The sequence below is a fragment of the Hypanus sabinus genome, chromosome 25, assembly GCF_030144855.1.
Source record: "Hypanus sabinus isolate sHypSab1 chromosome 25, sHypSab1.hap1, whole genome shotgun sequence".
Lineage (NCBI taxonomy): Eukaryota > Metazoa > Chordata > Chondrichthyes > Myliobatiformes > Dasyatidae > Hypanus > Hypanus sabinus.
The window spans coordinates 40,741,647-40,759,694 of NC_082730.1; the positions used below are offsets into that span (position 1 = coordinate 40,741,647).

Genomic DNA, 18,048 nt, shown 5'->3' on the forward strand with positions numbered 1-18,048 from the left:
GTGGGCTATTTATCTGCTCCAAATTTCTTGTTTTAAGTTCTTTCCCTTCATTAGAATTTTCTGCAAAAAAAAATCTAAGGGAAAGAATTTACACAGATTTGGAAAAGCATGAACTTTCTGGAGATAGTCAACATGGCTTTGTGTGAGAGAGGTCCTATTTTACAAATTTTACTGAGTTTTAATTGACAAAAGTCATTAAGGTGGATAAGTCTTGAGAGCCTGATGGGATTTATCGTGGGATAGTGAGCAATAGAGACTGGTGAGTGACCTGATTGAATTGTACTAAATTATGAGGAGAATTGATAGGGTAGATAGACAGAGTCTCTTCCTGGGATGGGCATGTCAAATACTAAAAGGGCATTGTCAGATGTCGGATGTGAATCTATCTCCATACTGTTGCCCCTATTCTACCATTCTCTCATTCTACTTGAAGGCAGATCTCCAGTTCCTGCCTAATACCATTGTAATTATTCTTCCCCCAGTTCAGCACGTTAAAGTTCAATTTTACTTGCCATTCAACCGTACATGAATACAGCCAAACGAAACAGCATTGCTCTGGGACCAAGGTGTAAGACACAGTACCGACAACACATAGCACATATAGTATACATAATAGAAGAAAAACAAAAAAAAAGATAAAAAATATCTATGGTCCAAGCCACCGAGTGGCCTGGCCTGAAGTCTGATGGTGGATGTTGTCCTGGTCCAGCTTGCCTTCCACTGACCAACACCGAGCAAATACTGGAGGCAACAGTGATGGGTGAGACCAGCCCTCAATTCAATACGGATTCCAGCACATCCCCAGACGTCTCTGCACTTTCTCACACCTCCCTTGCATATCCAAGGAACCAGTGAACTGGACTTGCAATATTCTACTTTACCAATGTCTAACAGGGGTGTTGCGATCACAGTAAAACTTCCAAGAAAATCATTTACACAAAATACTCTGCAGATGCTGTGGGCAAAGCAACACGCACAATACGCTGGAGGAACTCAGCAGGTCAGGCAGTATCCGTGGAAACGGAAACAGTCAACGTTTCGGCCCGAGACCCTTTGTCATTTGCACTATTTGTTGGACCACACACCACCTCTGTACTACAACGATGACAACAAGGTTCACAATTGGACTTGTTTATCCTTGACTATATTAAACTATATTAATGGTGTTATAATTAGGGTTCCTAAGATTTTCCCCTACTGAAACTTTCATCTGGCCAGGCTCATTCCCTGAATCAAGTTTCAGTATGGCCCCCTCCTTTGTTGGACTGTCTACTTATTGTTTCAAGAAATCCTGCTGGGTGCTCCTAACAAATGCTGCTGTATTTTAAGAATCTGATACCAAGGAATTCCCAGCTGATAGTAGGGAAGTTAAAATTATTTCAATAATCATTTTGTTTTTGTATGTATCTATTATATGCCTGCATATCTGTTCCTGTTGCTTTCACTGGCTATTAGGAACTGTCCAGTATAAACCCAACATATGATAGAATCAGAATCAGTTTTATTATCACTGAAAAACAGTATTTTGGGAAATTTGTTGTTTTGCAATAGCATACAGTGCAGACATGAAAACAACTGTGGGTTACAACAAAGTTGCACCTTTCTTTCTTCCACTGTGGCCTTGCAAGATGTTCTCTTGTAGTGCAGCTGTGGCATTCTCTCAAAGTAATGGCAAATCCATCTTCTGCTTTGCATCTCTCTCCCCCACACCTATAATGTCTTTATCCTGGAACTTTACCAAGTCTACCCCTTCCATCAATTAAGTTTCTGTAATAGCTAAAATATTGTAGCTCCATGTGTTAATTTTCCTGGTTTAGTGCATGAAATCACAATATTTTTATCTGTTATAGAAGCTAAGCTTATCAGCTTTACCCATTATACTCCTTACATTAAAATAAATGCATTTCAGACCGCTGTACCTGCTGTGTTTATTATCCTGTTTTTCCCATTAGACTGATACCAATTTGTCTTAATGTGTGGCCCTCAGCTTCTTCCAAAGAAAATTTGCATAAGTGCACTAATGCTACTGAGCATCTCATCTCTGCAGAGGTTTTGAATCAGCAAAACGTGCTACAAAATGTATTTCATCTCTAAGTTTGTGTAACTTGAACCTACCTCAAAAAGGAGCAAATATAGAAGCATATCACAAGCCAGCCTGTAGTTGATTAATGATCCATTTAAATAGTTCATACAGGCAGTTCCTATTGATTATACTGTGCAAGGCTGCAGGCATAGGCTGGAGACGTAATCTGCTAAAGGCTGGATGGCATTAAGTTAGCTTTCAATGCAGACTGATGCCATGCATACCACTGTGCACAATGAAGCTTTTTTTCTAATTTGGTATCCAGTTAAATTTGCAGCTAAAGTGTGTGAGCAGTTTGGCTATTAAAATAACTTTAGTTGTACCAATCAATAGACTCTCATTTTCATGCCTGATATATTGTGTGATTGGGACCTTCATAACCATCATAATCGCTGCACTGTCCACAAGGTATGTATATCCTCTTGCAGGACGGTTAGCTAGCCGGTCAGAGCCTAGTGTTAATAACACGAAAACTGTGAGTTTGATCCCCATACTGTCCAAGCACCTACTTTAGCCGTCTCTTCAGGCAACTGCCCTCTTACTACCAGAAGCAGTTTGCGACCAGTGGACAATACCTTTGAAGTGTGTCCATTTTCTTTTGTTGGCATCGAGGTAGCATATCACTTCACTGTGCAACAACCCAGGTTCAGTTGCTATGTGTACATTCTCCCTGTGACCGTGTGGGTCTCCTCCCACATCCCAAAGAGGTACTTGCTGGTTAGTAGGTTAATTGCTCACTTGGGTATAACTGGGTAGCACAGACTCATTGAGCCAGAAGGGCCTGTTACTGTGCTGTATCTCAAAATAAAAAAATGAATAAATACTATTAATTTTGTAACTATCAACCTCTGCTTGTATGATTTAATAAACACAGCTTTTAGAACTTGGACATTTGAAATAGGGAAAATATGATAGGAATGCTACTTATCAGGCACTTAATAAAGCTTTAAAGTTCCCAATTCCAAAAAGGAAAAGATCTACAAAAGAAGGTAAACTCTTAAGGTGTTGCACTTACATGAAGCCATACAATAGTTAGCAATCAGTGATCTAGAATGACAGTAATTCACTTGCAGACATCGCTTGGAAAACAACGAAGAGAGAAGAGCAAATCAGATCAGCTGTAGAAATAAAATCAAATTTTAATTTTGTTTTTATATACAATCATGATTCAGATAATGATTATCAGCATGATATTATTATAGTATTAAAGTCATGTTGTTGCAGTACTTATTTAAGAATACAATGTTATTGAGCTACCAACAACTGAAACTGGCAAAGACATTTTTTAAGACTTCTGGGAAGCAGATGGTTAAAAATTTAAAATGTATTCATGAAAATTTCTCATTGGGAGTGGTACTGAAGGGTGAATGTGCTGCTTGAATACTGGGTGGGACGTAACATTTACTGAATTATTGGATCATGTAGATATTATGCCAAGAAAAGCAATGAGTCAAGAATGGAAACTGAGATGTCAGATTGGATAGATATTGTGGCTTTATTCCCATTAACTTCAGAATGCTGAATTTTTTCCAATTGTCATTCACTAGTTTGGGTAGATTTTATGAGCACACTTACCAGAAAGAAATGTGAGAAAGAAATGGTGATAATAAACTTTTGGCATATTGCAGTTCTGTGTTATTAAATGTGAGTTTCAGTTTTGGTGGTTTTTAATGTAGAGATATATACTTATAATTTAGTATTATAATCTTAAAATTGCTGAACATTAATAATGTACTCAGCTAAAATAGCATAAATTGAGATATTTTGTCGAATTGGAAATATCATATTACAGGTTGGTCTCATTTAGCACAACTGGAGAAAATCTTCTGTGACATCCAGAAGAAAGCAGCTGCAGCATGAATAATTCCAGATGTTTTTTTAAGGAAGGGTAGCAAGCCATTTGAGGTGCTGTGTAACTGTAGTGTAAAAATTAGACTTTTCAATCTGCCTTAATTATTTTTCCATTATATCTGTTTGGGGCAGCATGGTAGTCTAATGATTAGTGTAACAGTTTACAGTGACAGTGACCCGGGTTCAATTCCCACTGCAGTCTGTAAAGAGATCGTGAATTCTCTCCATTACCGCATGGGTTTCTTCCTGGTGCTCCAGTTTCCTCCCACATTTGAGACGTGTGGGTTGCTAGGTTAATCAGTCACATGGGTATAATTGGGCCGTGTGGGCTCATTGGGTTAGAAGGGCCTGTTACCACTCTGTGTCCCTAAATAACAATAGATCTAAACTTCTTTAAAATATGTTTATTTTAAAATTTATTTTATTTAGTAGTTAAGCATATTTGAAATATTGCCAGCAAATCCAAACATGATTTGCTGGCAATATTCCTTTTACTGCAATATTTTCTAGAGGCATTTATATTCCATTACTTTGATTTTATTTGCTTGTTTAAATCAGAAACAATGATTAAATGTAGATTGTATCTTCCATCTCTTTCAGATCTGTCTGACAATATAACTCAGCTGCCTGTCATGAATGGGAATGTGCAGTTGAATTCAACAAGGCATCACCATACTTCAACCACGTCTCAATCGAGAAACCTACCGCCAAGTAGAAAACAAACCTCGGAGGTGTCCTCCAAACAGACCGCCAGGCAGCTAAATCTCGCCGTTTCTTCTTCAGTAAGTGATCTGGATAAGGCTCCTAGCCCAGGATATGAGAAAGGCTTATCTAATGCAAACAAATCAGTGGAGGAAATGAAATATCACAGTAAAACTTCTAGAAATACTGCAGAGGGCAGAATTGAAGCCTTTTTGAACAACAAGGGGCAGGATAATTCAGTGGAACTTGGGAATCCTGAACCAGGTAATACTGAAGCAGACAGTGGAGAATCTGCATATAATAGTCCACGGCTGCCACGGAAGGGAACTGTTCAAACTTTGAATAAAACTCAGAACATGCAGAAGGCAGCATCAAAAATGTCAGACAGAGGTCAAAAGGAAGAGAAGAGTGACAGTAGTGGAATCAACTCCAGGGGAAAAGTGGCTTCCACAAAAGCCTCTCGAATTGCTGGATTTAATCATGCAAGGAACAAGGTTTTGAATGATGTGCAGAAGGGCGTTGCAACTCTTCCTCCCAGGGGAAAGTGTAAATCCAGATTCAGTATTTCAAATGATAATCTATTACAGCTGTCGAGTTGTGGAAGTGCAACAGATACAGAGAAACCTAAAAGCAGTTCCAGTCAAAGGCAGCGGAAATCTGATGTTAGCTGGAAGTCCTATAGTTTCTCCAATTTGCTCTTAGATGACAATGAAGATTTTTCAGAGCTGTCTGTCTCCTCCGTGAGTTCTCCAAAGCACACTTGTACAGGTGGTCTGAAAATGTCCATCAATAGCAACGTCATCAAGCTTCCATCTCCAACACAGAACAGCCATCCCAACACAGCAACGGTAGCCCCCTTCATGTACAAGTAAGTAAGAATTCACAATTAGCAATGCTTATTCAATTGAGCAAGGTTACAGCTTACTCATTAAGTGACTGTGATGCTTCAATGTTATGCCTACTGTTATTCTGTGCACACTTCAAAGCCTTAGCCTAATTCGCCTCACTGATGTGTTGTTAGGGTGCAAAATGAACCAATATATTTGAAAAAAAAAACAGAGAAATGAACTTTTAGTCACGATAATTGCTCTTTTATTTACTTTTGTTGCTTTTCTTTTTCCTATGTTAGACTAAAAGTTGCAGTGAATTGTGCTGTGTTCACACTCCGGAAACTGCTGGCTGTCCCGGTGTTCTTTTGATATTACTGAAGAGCTTTAAAAATTGTGTAAGCTGTGAGGTATTTGGATTCCTACAGCAAGTGGGAATTCCATATTCTGTGCACTGAGTCTATGTAGCAGAGCCTGGTCCCTAATCATAATGGGTCTTCTCAGCATTGGACTAAGATTTTGCTCTGTCAACTCCAGGTTCTAGCTGGTTTGCCAAGCTTAAACAAATACATGCATCCTTAAATTTGAGAGATTGTCCAAGTAAAGGAAGTTCACGAAGACTGAGCATAATGGGATATGACTTCCAATTGTCAACTCCCGAAAAAGCACAGGTGAGGTAAGGAGCTGACAATGGGAAATCTCCCATATCCTGCAGTGTTGTAGCTCAGAATATTGATATGTTGTTCCCACTGCTACCGGTCTAACTCAGTCACTGAATGACATAACGTAATTGATGCAGCTTGTGAGAAGTTTAAGAAGCAATGAATTCCAAATGCAAGGAATTTGAAAGCTCAGTGCCAGCAGGTCAAGCAGCATCTATGGAGAGAAAACCAGATTTGACATTTTGATCAATGACAACTAATGGGGCAAACCTAATCTACTTTTATGTAAATGATTAGTTGTTAATAAATATCAAGGAAAAAACAAGGAAGTAGCTGGATAGGACATTTTCTTGGGTTCTTCCATAGTGTTCCACAGTTACATGCCAAAGTAGTAAGATCATATTGGAGCAACACACACAAAATGCTGGTGGGACACAACAGGGGAGGCAGCATCTATAGGAAGAAGCACTGTCGACGTTTCAGGCCGAGACCCTTCGTCAGGACTAACTGAAAGGAAAGATAGTATGAGATTTGAAAGTAGGAGGAGGAGGGGAAAATGCGAAATGATAGGAGAAAACCAGAGGGGGTGGGGTGAAACTGCGAGACAGAAAGGTGATTGGCAAAAGGGATACAGAGCTAGAGAAGGGAAAGGATCATGAGACGGGAGGTCTAGGGAGAAAGAAAGGAGGAGGGGAGCACCAGAGGGAGATGGAGAGCAGGCAGAGTGATGGGCATAGAGAAAAAGAAAAAAAAGGGAGGGGAGAAAAAAACTAAATATATCAGGGATGGGGTTAGAAGGGGAGGGGGGCATTAACGGAAGTTAGGGAAGTCAATGTTCATGCCATCAGGTTGGAGGATTTGCTCATCTAAAAATGTGATAGAGAATAAAGGTAAAAGCATGATAAGTACAAGAACTATTTTCAGCTGAATGGTATGAAGATTGTTGCTTAGGGGCTACTATGGAGAGTTCATGCGCTGGCAATGATTTGAGTATTTCTTCTGACAGGTACTCATGGAATGCATAAAAAAACAGCAGCCATTTGGCACCTTGTGGCTGGCCTGTTACTTGTTAAAGCAACTCACTTAGACAATCAGAATCAGGTTTAATATCACCAGTATTTGTCATGAAAATTGTTGATTTGTGGTAGCAGTACATTGGAATACATAAGAAAAACGCTAAATTATAGTAAGTAAATATTTATTTATTTATAAAGTTTAATTAAATAAATAATACAAAAAGGGGGAAAAAATTTGAGGTAACGTTCATGGGTTCATCATCCATTCAGAAATCTAGTGGCCAAAGGGAAGAAGCTGTTCCTCAATCACTGAGTGTGTGCCTTCAGGCTCCTGTACCTCCTCCCTGATGGTAGCAATGAGAAGAGTGCAAGAACTAGGTGATGGGGGTTCTTAATGATGAATTTCACCTTTATGAGGTATCGCTCCTTGAAGATGTCCTCGATACTATGGAAGCTAGTGCCCGCAATGGAGTTCCAACTCTCTGCAGCTTGTTTTGATCCTGTGCAGTAGCCTCCTCCCCACCACCAGATGTTGATGCAGCCAGTTAGATTGCTCCCCACAGTGCATCTGTAAAAATTTGCAAGTGTCTTTGGTGACATACCTAATCTCCTCAAACTCCTCACAAAATATAGCTGCTGTCGTGCCTTCTTTGTAGCTGCATCAATATGTTGAGCCCAGAATAGATCCTCAGAGATATTGATACCCAGGGTTCTCTGCTCTTTTCCCTCAGGCCCAGGACATATTTTTGACTCAGGCAGTTATCTTGTTCCACTTTGTAAATTGTTATTGAATCTGCTTCACCAACTAACCATCCAATTTCACATTACAAAAATTGCTTTGTTTAAAAGAAAGTGCTCTTATCTTGGCCCCAAATGCCAGTCATAGAGAGGTAAAGCATGGAAATTGGCCTCCTCAGTCCAACTAGTCTGTGTTGACCATCAAGAAAATCAATCCCAGCCTAACCCATTTTACTTTCATCATCACACCCTACTCCACCCCTCCCACAGATACCCCCCCCCCCTACAGGTTAGAGATAATTCACCATTGTCAACTGACCCAAAAGCCTGCTCACTTTCGGAATGTGAATGGATGCCAGAGCACCTGGAGGAAAGACAGTCACAGGGAGAACATAGTCAGAGGATAGGATTGAACCTAGGATGCTTGAGCTGTAAATAGTATCGCTTGGCAGCTCTGGGACTGTCCCTGCTGCTAGTCCTATTACCACTAGAAGCAGTATTTTCATATTTATCAACTGATTTCATAAGTTGGAACATCCCTTTTGTTTCTGAAGAGAGCAACATAGTTTTTCCAGTTTATCCTCTGGAAAATTCTTTCATTGAGAAGAGCAATCTAATAAGTCTTTTAATAACTCTACCTACTGTTCTGATATTCTTCATAAATTGTGATATTCAAAACTGATGTGATGATCTTCAACTGAGAACTGAAGATTAGCACAGCTTCTTTGTTTCCGTAATACATTCCTCTTCTGGGAAAGCTGAGGAATTCCGTATGTTTCAGTGGTGTTTTAAATTGTACCTGACCCTTACCTCATATTCAGCTTCAACACACTTCACATCATCATTAAAGTTCCACCATTAATCTGATGACTAGAATGATTCTGTTCATTTCTCAGAGTTATATTTCATTTGCCTTACTTCTGCCCAGCTTATCAGTCTCTCCATGTTCTGCTGTTGACATCCTCCTCATGGTTTACAACATTCCTCAGCTTTATCACATTCTGTTTTGAAAGATATCCCTGAATATCCCAAGCCAAACCCATTAATAAATAATAACAATGAGTCCAGCCATACTAAAGTCAACGCCTGGGAAAACTGTACTGTGCGCCACCCTTCTATGGCGATCAACAGCCATTCATCACACCTCTCTGCTTTTGTACACTCATTTTAGTGAATTAAATTTTGCTGACAAGTTGACTCTGTGGTTCTTCGTTAAGCACCTTTGAAAGATCTTTGAAACTATCACCTGCCGTACTGCTATTCTCATAAACTTTTTCTATTACTTCATCAAAGTTAGCAATCAAGATAGTGAAACACAAATTATTTTTCACAATCGGTGCTCATGTTCATCTTTTAATTAATAATTGTTGATTAAAATAATCAGTTAATGTTATCTCATTTTAAAAGTTTAAATAATGTTCGACTTCCGGGAAAGCATACTAAAAACAGATTAATGAGATTTCTGCTGTTAGGAACTGTTTCTTTATAATTAAGAAAGTCTTTATGATTTTGAACACCTGTAGATAATCTCCACTTCTATGGAAAACAATCCCAGCTCTTTTGGCCTGTTCCCAGGACAATCCCTACTCTTTTTTTTGCACCGAGAACAATGCTTGCAACCTTTCAGCTACTCAGTACCATCTAATGATGGTTGGAAAGTTTTGACCAGGGCCTCCACAATTTTCACTTTCAGTTTGTTCAGCCATCCACGATGCATCCCTCCTCACTTGGGAACTGTTCTGTCCTGAGTACTTCATTATTTTTAAATGCACTATTTGACTACAACCTCTAATTATCCTGCTTAAAACATACCTCTCCTCGTGGTGAAAGGCTCTTTTAGTGCCTCAGCTACATCTCCTGATCTCTAATTGCTTTTACCCTTCTATTTAGTACTCTTTTGCTATTCAAATGTTAATAACAGATTTCTGGTTTTCCTTTGATGCTATCAGCTCTTTAAGTCCTCTCTTTAACCCTCATTCTAATTTTCAGGTCCCTTTGGTATTTTCTTCAACTTATCCCACAGTTTTCCATTATTTTGCGTATGCTGTGTATACGTCTTATTTAGATTTCTTGTCAATCCAAGGACCTTTAGTTTTAACTAACTTTCCATTTCCCCCTTATGTATCTACTTTGAACCTCAGTCACCTCTTCTTTTGAAGGCCTTCCATTGTTCCATTCCTTGTTCAGCATGCATAGAAGGCAAAACACACTTGGGCCAGATCCTTTCTCACTTCACTGAAATTCACACTTTTTCAGTTTAGTGGTTTTTTTTCATTCTGGAACATTCCCTGTCTTTTCCATAACTATTCTGAAAGTCATTATATTATGACTACAAAACACTCAGTGTCCCTCACTGAAACACTTCATTTGTAACAAGAATTGGAACTTAAAAGGTTGAAAATATTTTGATAGAAATGTTCTTTTCTCATTTCTGGAAATACTCTCCATTTTCGTTCTTTCTGCTCAATATTTTATGACAAATGAAGTCCCCCATTATTATCTTTATATATTTCTTTATGTAATTATCTCCTGTCTCCTTCCCACTATTTGCACCGGTTATTTCCAGAGTCGGTAGAATTCTCACATTCCTTCATTCCAACCAAATGGATTTATTCTTTGACCCCTCCTTTATATCATCCCATTCCTCAATTTCCTTTTCACCCTTCTGTGTCTTTTCTCAATGCCAGGGTGTAGCAGCCAATTCTAACAAATGACTTGCTACTGTTGGCGAACCCCAAGGATTTGTTATCCTTGATTGATATGCTTTTGAGGCGATGAAACTTAACCATAATTAACTGTAACTAAGTGGTCAACAGATATGACATCCGTCAGTCCCCAGCTCCAAACTACAGAGGACAAAGCATGGATATGTAACTTATTCCCTTCGCTTTTACCACATTCCCACTCGTGTGACTCATTACCATAACACACACAGTAAATGTGCAACACAGAATACAGTGCAGATAGAAGATAGATGCATGGCTCCTACACCATAGCCAGGAATATTTAATTTTCTGATCCTTCTTCTTTTGTCTCTATAGTTCACTTAAGAAACGTTCTATAGTTCATTTATCTTATTTAAACGTGCCAAATGCTGGAAACATTCTGCAGGTCGCCAGCACCTGTGGGAAGTAAAAGAGAGTTAACATTTCAGAGTGAAGAAATGGGGAAAGAAAAAGCAAATTTGTCTAAAGTTGCAGAAAAGGTATGGGGTATTAGGATAAAGAAAGCAGGGTTGTTACAAATGTATGTTGTAGATATCATCTGGTTGATGGATTAATAGGGCAGTTACAGGGAATAGATACTGAACAAAAGCTAATAAATGAGGATATTAGTGAGAATACAGTCAAAGGAACAGGAACAAGATTTAAAGTGCTTGCCTGCAGTATAAGTCCATTTCAAACATGAGAAAAATTGCAGATGCTGGAAATCCAAAGCAACACACACAAAAAACTGGAAACATTCAAACATTCAGCAGGCCAGGCAGTGTCTATGGAGATGAGTAAACAGCTGACATTTTGGGCCAAGACTTTTCTTCAGGACTGATGAAGGGTCTTGGCCCGAAACGTCAACTATACTCTTTCCTATAGATGCAGTCTGGCTTGCTGAGCTCCTCCAGCATTGTGTGTGTGTGTGTGTGTCCATTAGGTCAGTTTATGCTAATGGGAAGAGGATAGCTAACCTAACCATCACAGTTGATTTGTTTCCAGCAGAAATGGTCAGTTCTGAACGAGTTGTGGAATTCAATATTGAGTCCACAGGACTGTTCCCCAAGCTTTGATTCAGCTTTGATGTAAAAATGCAGGAGATCGATAACAGACAGATTGCAGTGGTAGTGGATGGAAAATTAAAGCAGAAAACAACTAGGGAACTCTGAGTCATTAGAATCAGAATCAGGTTTAATATCACCATATGTGTTGTGAAATTTGTTAACTCAGCAGCAACAGTACTAAAAATAAATAACTTAGTAAATCAATTACAGTGATATATATACAATAGATTAAAATAATGCAAAACAGAAATAATATATTTAAAAAAAGAAACAAATGTGAGGTAGTGTTCATGGATTCAATGTCCATTTAGGAATCGGATGGCAGAGGGGAAGAAACTGTTCTTGAATTGATGAGTATGTGTCTTCAGATTTCTGTACCTCTTTCCTGGTGGTAACAATGAGAAGAGGGCATGGCCTGGGTGATAGGGGTCCTTAATAATGGATGTTGCCTTTCTGAGGCCCTGCTCCTTGCAGGTGTCTTCGATACAATGGAGGCTGGTACCCAAAGTGAAGCTGACTAATTTTACAACTTTCTGTAGTTTATTTTGATCCTGTGCAGTAGCCCCTCATACCAGACAATGACACAACCTGTCAGAATGCTCTCCATGGTATATCTATAGAAATTTTTAGTGTTTCAGGTAACAATCCAAATCTTTTCAAAATCCTAATGAAATATAGCCACCATCTTGCCTTCTTTATAGCTGTATTGATATATTGGGACCAGGTTAGATTCTCAGAGATCTTGACACCAAGGAACTTGAAATTGTTCATTCTGTCTGCTTCTGAACCCTGTGTTAGGTTTGGTTCATGTTCCTTCACCTTACCCTTCCTGAAGTCCACAATTAGCTCTTTTGTCTTATTGACAATGAGTAAAAGGTTGTTGCTGGGATATCACTCAGCTAACTGGTATATTTTGCTCCTGTATGCACCCTCATCTCCATTTGAGATTCTACCCACAATGGTTGAATCATCAGCAAATGTATAGATGGTATTTGAGCTATGCCGAGCCACACAATCATGGGTATAGAGAGGGTAGAGCACTGGGCTAAGCACACACCCCTGAGGTGCACCAGTGTTGATCGTCAGTGAGGAGGAGGTATTATCAACAATCTGCACAGATTGTGGTCTTCCGGTTAAGAAGTCGAGGATCCAACTGCAAAGCAGTCCCCTAAACTGTATGTACTTTCTCAGTGTAGGGGAGATCATATTGTGAACAATGGATGTAGTAGAATTGCAGCATATTGGAAAAAGATTAAATGAATAACTTCATGAGAAAATAGTACCGAGTGCACCCTTCCCTCTCTTCCCCGTTCGGCGGTTTGCTTTGTGGCTGTCTGATCTACTCTTCCAGTCCCACCAACCATTGCCTTTCATACACACAGACATAAGAGATTTTACAAATGTTGGAAATCTTGAGCATCACACTCAAAATGCTGGAAGAGCTCAGCAAGTCAGGTGGCACCTATGGAGGGGAATGAACAGTCGTTGTTTTGGGCTGAGGCCATTCCTCAGTGCTGAAAAGGAAGGGGACAGAAGCCAGAATAAGAAGGTGAGGGATAGTGGAAGAAGTACAAGCTGGCAGATGATAGGTGAGGGGGAAGGTGGGTGTGTGGGGCAGAGGGATGAAATAAGAAGCTAGGGGATGATTGATGGAAGAGATAAAGGGCTGAAGAAGATGAAATCTAATAGGAGAGGGTAGTTGACCATCAATAAGGGGAATGAGGATGGGTGCCAGAGGGAGATGATGGGTAAGTGAGAAGAGAAAGGGAGAGAGGTTAACCACAATGGGGGGTGGAAAAAGAGAGAATTAATGCTCATCCAAACAGGAATATGAGATGTTGCTCCTCTAAACTGAGTGTAGCCTAACTGTGGCAGCAGAACAGGCCATTCACAGACATGTTGGAATGGGAAGTTCAATTTGAAATGAGCAGCCACCAGGCGATCTTGCCTTTTGCAGTGATTGATGAAGTGATCCCTAATCTACTTAGGTTCTCACTGATGTGGAGGAGGCTGCACTGGCAGCAGTGGATATAATAGATGACCCTGACAACCTCACAGGTGAAGTATTACCTCACCTGGAAAGGCACTTTTCCATACAACCGCAGGAGGTGTCCTTATACGTCTTTTCTTTCTAGCACCCCCGGATGCAAACAGTCCTACTAAATGAAACAGCAGTTGATTAGCACTCTCCTGCCTGAGGCTTGGCCATTGCAGAAACCCATCACCAAACTTGTATCCTTTGCATTTGGCCAGATGAATGGAAGAGAGTAGATACAGTGGGCTACAGTTCCAGATGGTGGACCAAGACCAGGAAGGTTCAAACAATTGTCCTTGGACAAAACAATTTGCAAAGCAGTATGGTGACAAGATGTTCATTTGAATGAAGTCCTGTGAACATTGTTGGAGCTGTACTAATCCACTCCAGTGCAGAGTTGTCAATCACAGTTGTGACTTGTGTCCTGTAGATGACAGAAAGGCTCCACAATCAGAGGGTGAGGAACTCGCCGCAGGATGCTAGTCCAGTTAAATTTCTACTCAGTGGTGACTGACAGGATGATGGGGCTTCAGTAATAATAATGTCCCAAGGTAAAAGGTCGAACTCTGGTGATTGATGTTCATTGCCTGACTTGAATATGGTGCGGATGATTATCAGTGGAAACTTGAATGTTGTCCAGAGTTTGCTGTGTGCTGTTTAATAAGGACTTGCCAATGGACATAAAGTTTGCACCATCATCAGACGTTTAATGAGTTATTAAACAAGTAGCTGAAGACTGTTAAGTCCAAGACTCTTACTGCAGTGACATCTGGCTGAAGTAATTGGTCTCTGACAATCTGTCATTTTCCCTGTGATCTCTAGTCATAGGAGTGTGTTCCATTTGATGTCTATTGATTTCAGTTTTATCAGGATGTCTTGATGCCACACTGGCTTATGCTTTGCCTTGAAGAAAGCGCAGTTACCTCTTGAATTTAGTTGTTTGGACTGAAGCCAAGTGTATCTGGTGAAGTTTTTAGTTCAGGTTTTTAGTAATTACGTACCATTTAATAGCACTTTTAACAATTCTTTGCATGACTGCTAATTGTGAGGAGATTGTTGAGGAAGGAATTGAACTTGCCTTGAACACCAGAGATTGTGCAGATTATGTAAATCCAGAGGAACCAACACAAGATCTGGAGGAGCAGAGCAGCTCTGTGGGAGAGGAAGGAACAGCTGGTGTTTTGGGCTGGGATTCTTCATCTCCCAGGCAATTTTTTCACATTGTGGAATAAGTGACAATATTGTAACTATACTGCTAGAACATGACTCAGGATGCAGCCTGTTCCACAATGTAGTACATAAAATCAAAACCTGGAAATTATGTAGTTCCATAATCTTCAATGCATTCAATGTTCTTAGCTATTTTTTGAACTAATGTCAAATTAATCGAATTAACCATAGACTGCTTCTGTGCTGGCAGGGACCTGTGAAGGGATATAAAATGGACCTGCTCTGTTCTGCTGCCAGAAAATGATCGCAAATTCTTCAGACTTGTCTTTAGCATTTAGTTGCAAAATTGTCAACACATTGTTGTAAATCCTGATGATACTTGTAATAGCCACTTCATTAAATATTATATGTTGGCTAATGACAACAACTTAGTTATTGCTTTACATTTCAGCTGTAATCCTGTGTCAAGCCTAACTGGTGTAATTTGTAAACTATTGATTGGAACAGATTTGTTTATCAGCCCAATTTTGATTTTTAAGCAATTTATTTGATTGATTATTTAATAGCTAGATGTAACATCATAGTCATAGTATATACACTGAAAGGGAATGAAGTCTTCGGTTGTAAATACATGTGACTATTTGTTTATTGAGATACAGCGCAGAATAGGCCCTTCTTGAGCCCGGCCACTCAGCAACGCCCGGGGAGAACGTACAGACTCCTTACAGACAGCGGTGAGAATTGAACCCAGGTCGCTGGTACTGTAAAGCATTGTGCAAACCATTACGCTACTGTGCCACTTTGTATGTGATTAAAAATTGCTGTATTTGGTTAGATCTGATTTTTCACTTCCGTTATTTAAAAATTTTTTAAAATTTAATATTGAAGACTTCCTTTATTAGAAAGAAAGACAGCTAGCACTTCTGAGACCTTTGTCAGGACTTGGAAAGAGAGATTTAACAACATTCCTTTTCTCCTATTTTAACCAATGGTGGTGTTAACAAGTGATGCAGCATATTGGGTGAGAAACTGAATGAGATCAGAGTCCATGGAGATGAAGTGAGATTGTTTCCTAATTAAAGCACAGGACAGATATTCTAACTCTGGCTCCAGTACAATGAGGAAATGAAGGACATTTTGCAAGACCTGCTTTGCTTGGCAAAATATTAATATTGATTACACAGAAGAATGGTATTGCATAACTTTCTTCCATATTGATTAATCCACACATTTTTTGGCAGAATCTAAATTTTACCAGATACGAGAATTAATGAGTTCAATTCAAAGTTGAAAGTCAGGGAATCCTGTAAATGCTAGCCATCCTGAGTCCCAGTCATCTTTGACCTTCATACGCTGTGAGCTGAGCTTCCTTACAGGTTTGTGGATGGTACTAATCAGGTTTTTCTTCAGGAGCAGTGTATGTTGGTCGTATGGGCCGCTCGGTGGAAACCTGTATCAAGGAGCACAGGAGGTGTAATTGTTTGAGTTACCCAGAGAAATCGGCGGTCGCAGAACATTGCATTTTGCAATGGTCTTAGGATTGACTTTTGCGGCACAAAGGTACTGTGCCGCACCAATGGCTTTTGGGAGCACCTGGTGAAGGAAGCCATTGAAGTAAAACTAGAAGAAAAGAATTTTAGCAAAGACAAAGGTCTCACCTAAGTAAGAACTGGAATTCAATCGCAAACAAGGTGGGTTGGTGGAAACCTGATTGGATGAGGACTACCCAATCAGGAGGAATGGATGAGGGGGTATATATACCACTGGATTAGACATTCCCAGGGATCATCTCTATGAAGATGCCAAAGTTTGTCATTGAAATGTCAGTTAAAATTGGTTCTTGTACCCGGCTGGATGCCCGAGGAGAATTTAGTCATAAATACAAGGAGCTCATAAACTGCTTTGATCTGAGACCATTCTTGCCACATCTTTTCTGTCTGAGCCATCTTAGGTTCCGCCGAGTTCACTCCCTGCTTCTCATCTTCAAAAATGAACAAGGCCATCTCTCATCTCACTGAAGTGCTGGACTCCTGACCTGGCCTTCTGGATTCATACCAGCTGATATTATAAATAGGCAGTCCCTTCAGAGGATCTGTGAAATCTCCCCACTTTCACCTGTGAAATCAAGATATTTCTTAAAGCAATCTCCTTGAAAATGAGCACTTCATTTTCAGTCTTCTGTTTTCCTACAAAATCCTTAAATGTGTTCATCTTTCTTGGACACCCTATCTGTGCCCCCACCTCTGTAATGATAAACACCTATTCAGAGTCACTCTAAGTAATCACTTAAACTGTTCGCATTCTTTGTGAAAGCAGACCTCCTAAGGTAATGCTATGTTATTTAATAGAGATGCTTTAAGAACAGCTGTAAATTTACATTTCACAGACAACTGTGCATTTCCATTTTAAAGACCCTGATTGTAGTCGTGAGCATGGGTAGCTGATCGCAAAACAACAGTGGAGAAGCAAGCAACACACACACGCACGCGCGCACACACACACACACACACACACACACACACACACACACACACACACACACACACACACACACACACACACACACACACACACACACACACACACACACACACACACACACACACACACACACACACACAAAATGCCGGAGGAACTCAGCAGGCCAGGCAACATCTATGGAAAAAAGTACAGTTGCCGTTTTGGGCTGAGATCGTTCATCAGGATGAAGTGCCTGGCCTGCTGAGTTCCTCCAGCATTTTGTGTGTGTTGCTTGGATTTCTAGCATCTGCAGATTTTCCCTTGTGTGTGAATGGAGAAGCATGATGGATTTCATTTTATTGAGCAGCCTAATAAGCCTAATCCATCCCTTCTTTTAACCTGTAAAACTTTGAATACTTCGTATATTTCTGCCCATTACTTCTTGCACCATTGTCAGGCATTCTGTGTAATATCTTGACCTCAGTTCCTTAAAACCTGTTCTCTGCTGATATTTCCTTTCACTTGAAGTCATAATGTTTAATGTATGTTTCTGTGAATCATCTCGGGTTTTCTATTAAACTAGGTTAATGATGCAATACCACAATATCTGTAACAGAATATTCTGCTTTCTTGTAGCACTGTGTTCTACATTCTTGATTTTTTCCACAGTTACTTATATAGGGAACAATTTGCCTGGATGGCATACAAACAAAAGCTCTTCACTGTATTTTG

At 39.8% G+C, this 18,048-nt stretch overlaps 1 protein-coding gene across 1 annotated transcript in view; it reads left to right on the forward strand.

Moving 5' to 3' along the window:
- Nucleotides 1–18,048, forward strand: part of LOC132381196 (neuron navigator 1-like) — a 752,075-nt gene that overhangs the window by 200,482 nt on the left and 533,545 nt on the right. The window contains exon 5 of the mRNA XM_059950487.1: nt 4,535–5,504. Coding sequence (XP_059806470.1) covers nt 4,535–5,504 — 970 coding nt within the window. The remainder of the gene's footprint in view (nt 1–4,534; nt 5,505–18,048) is intronic.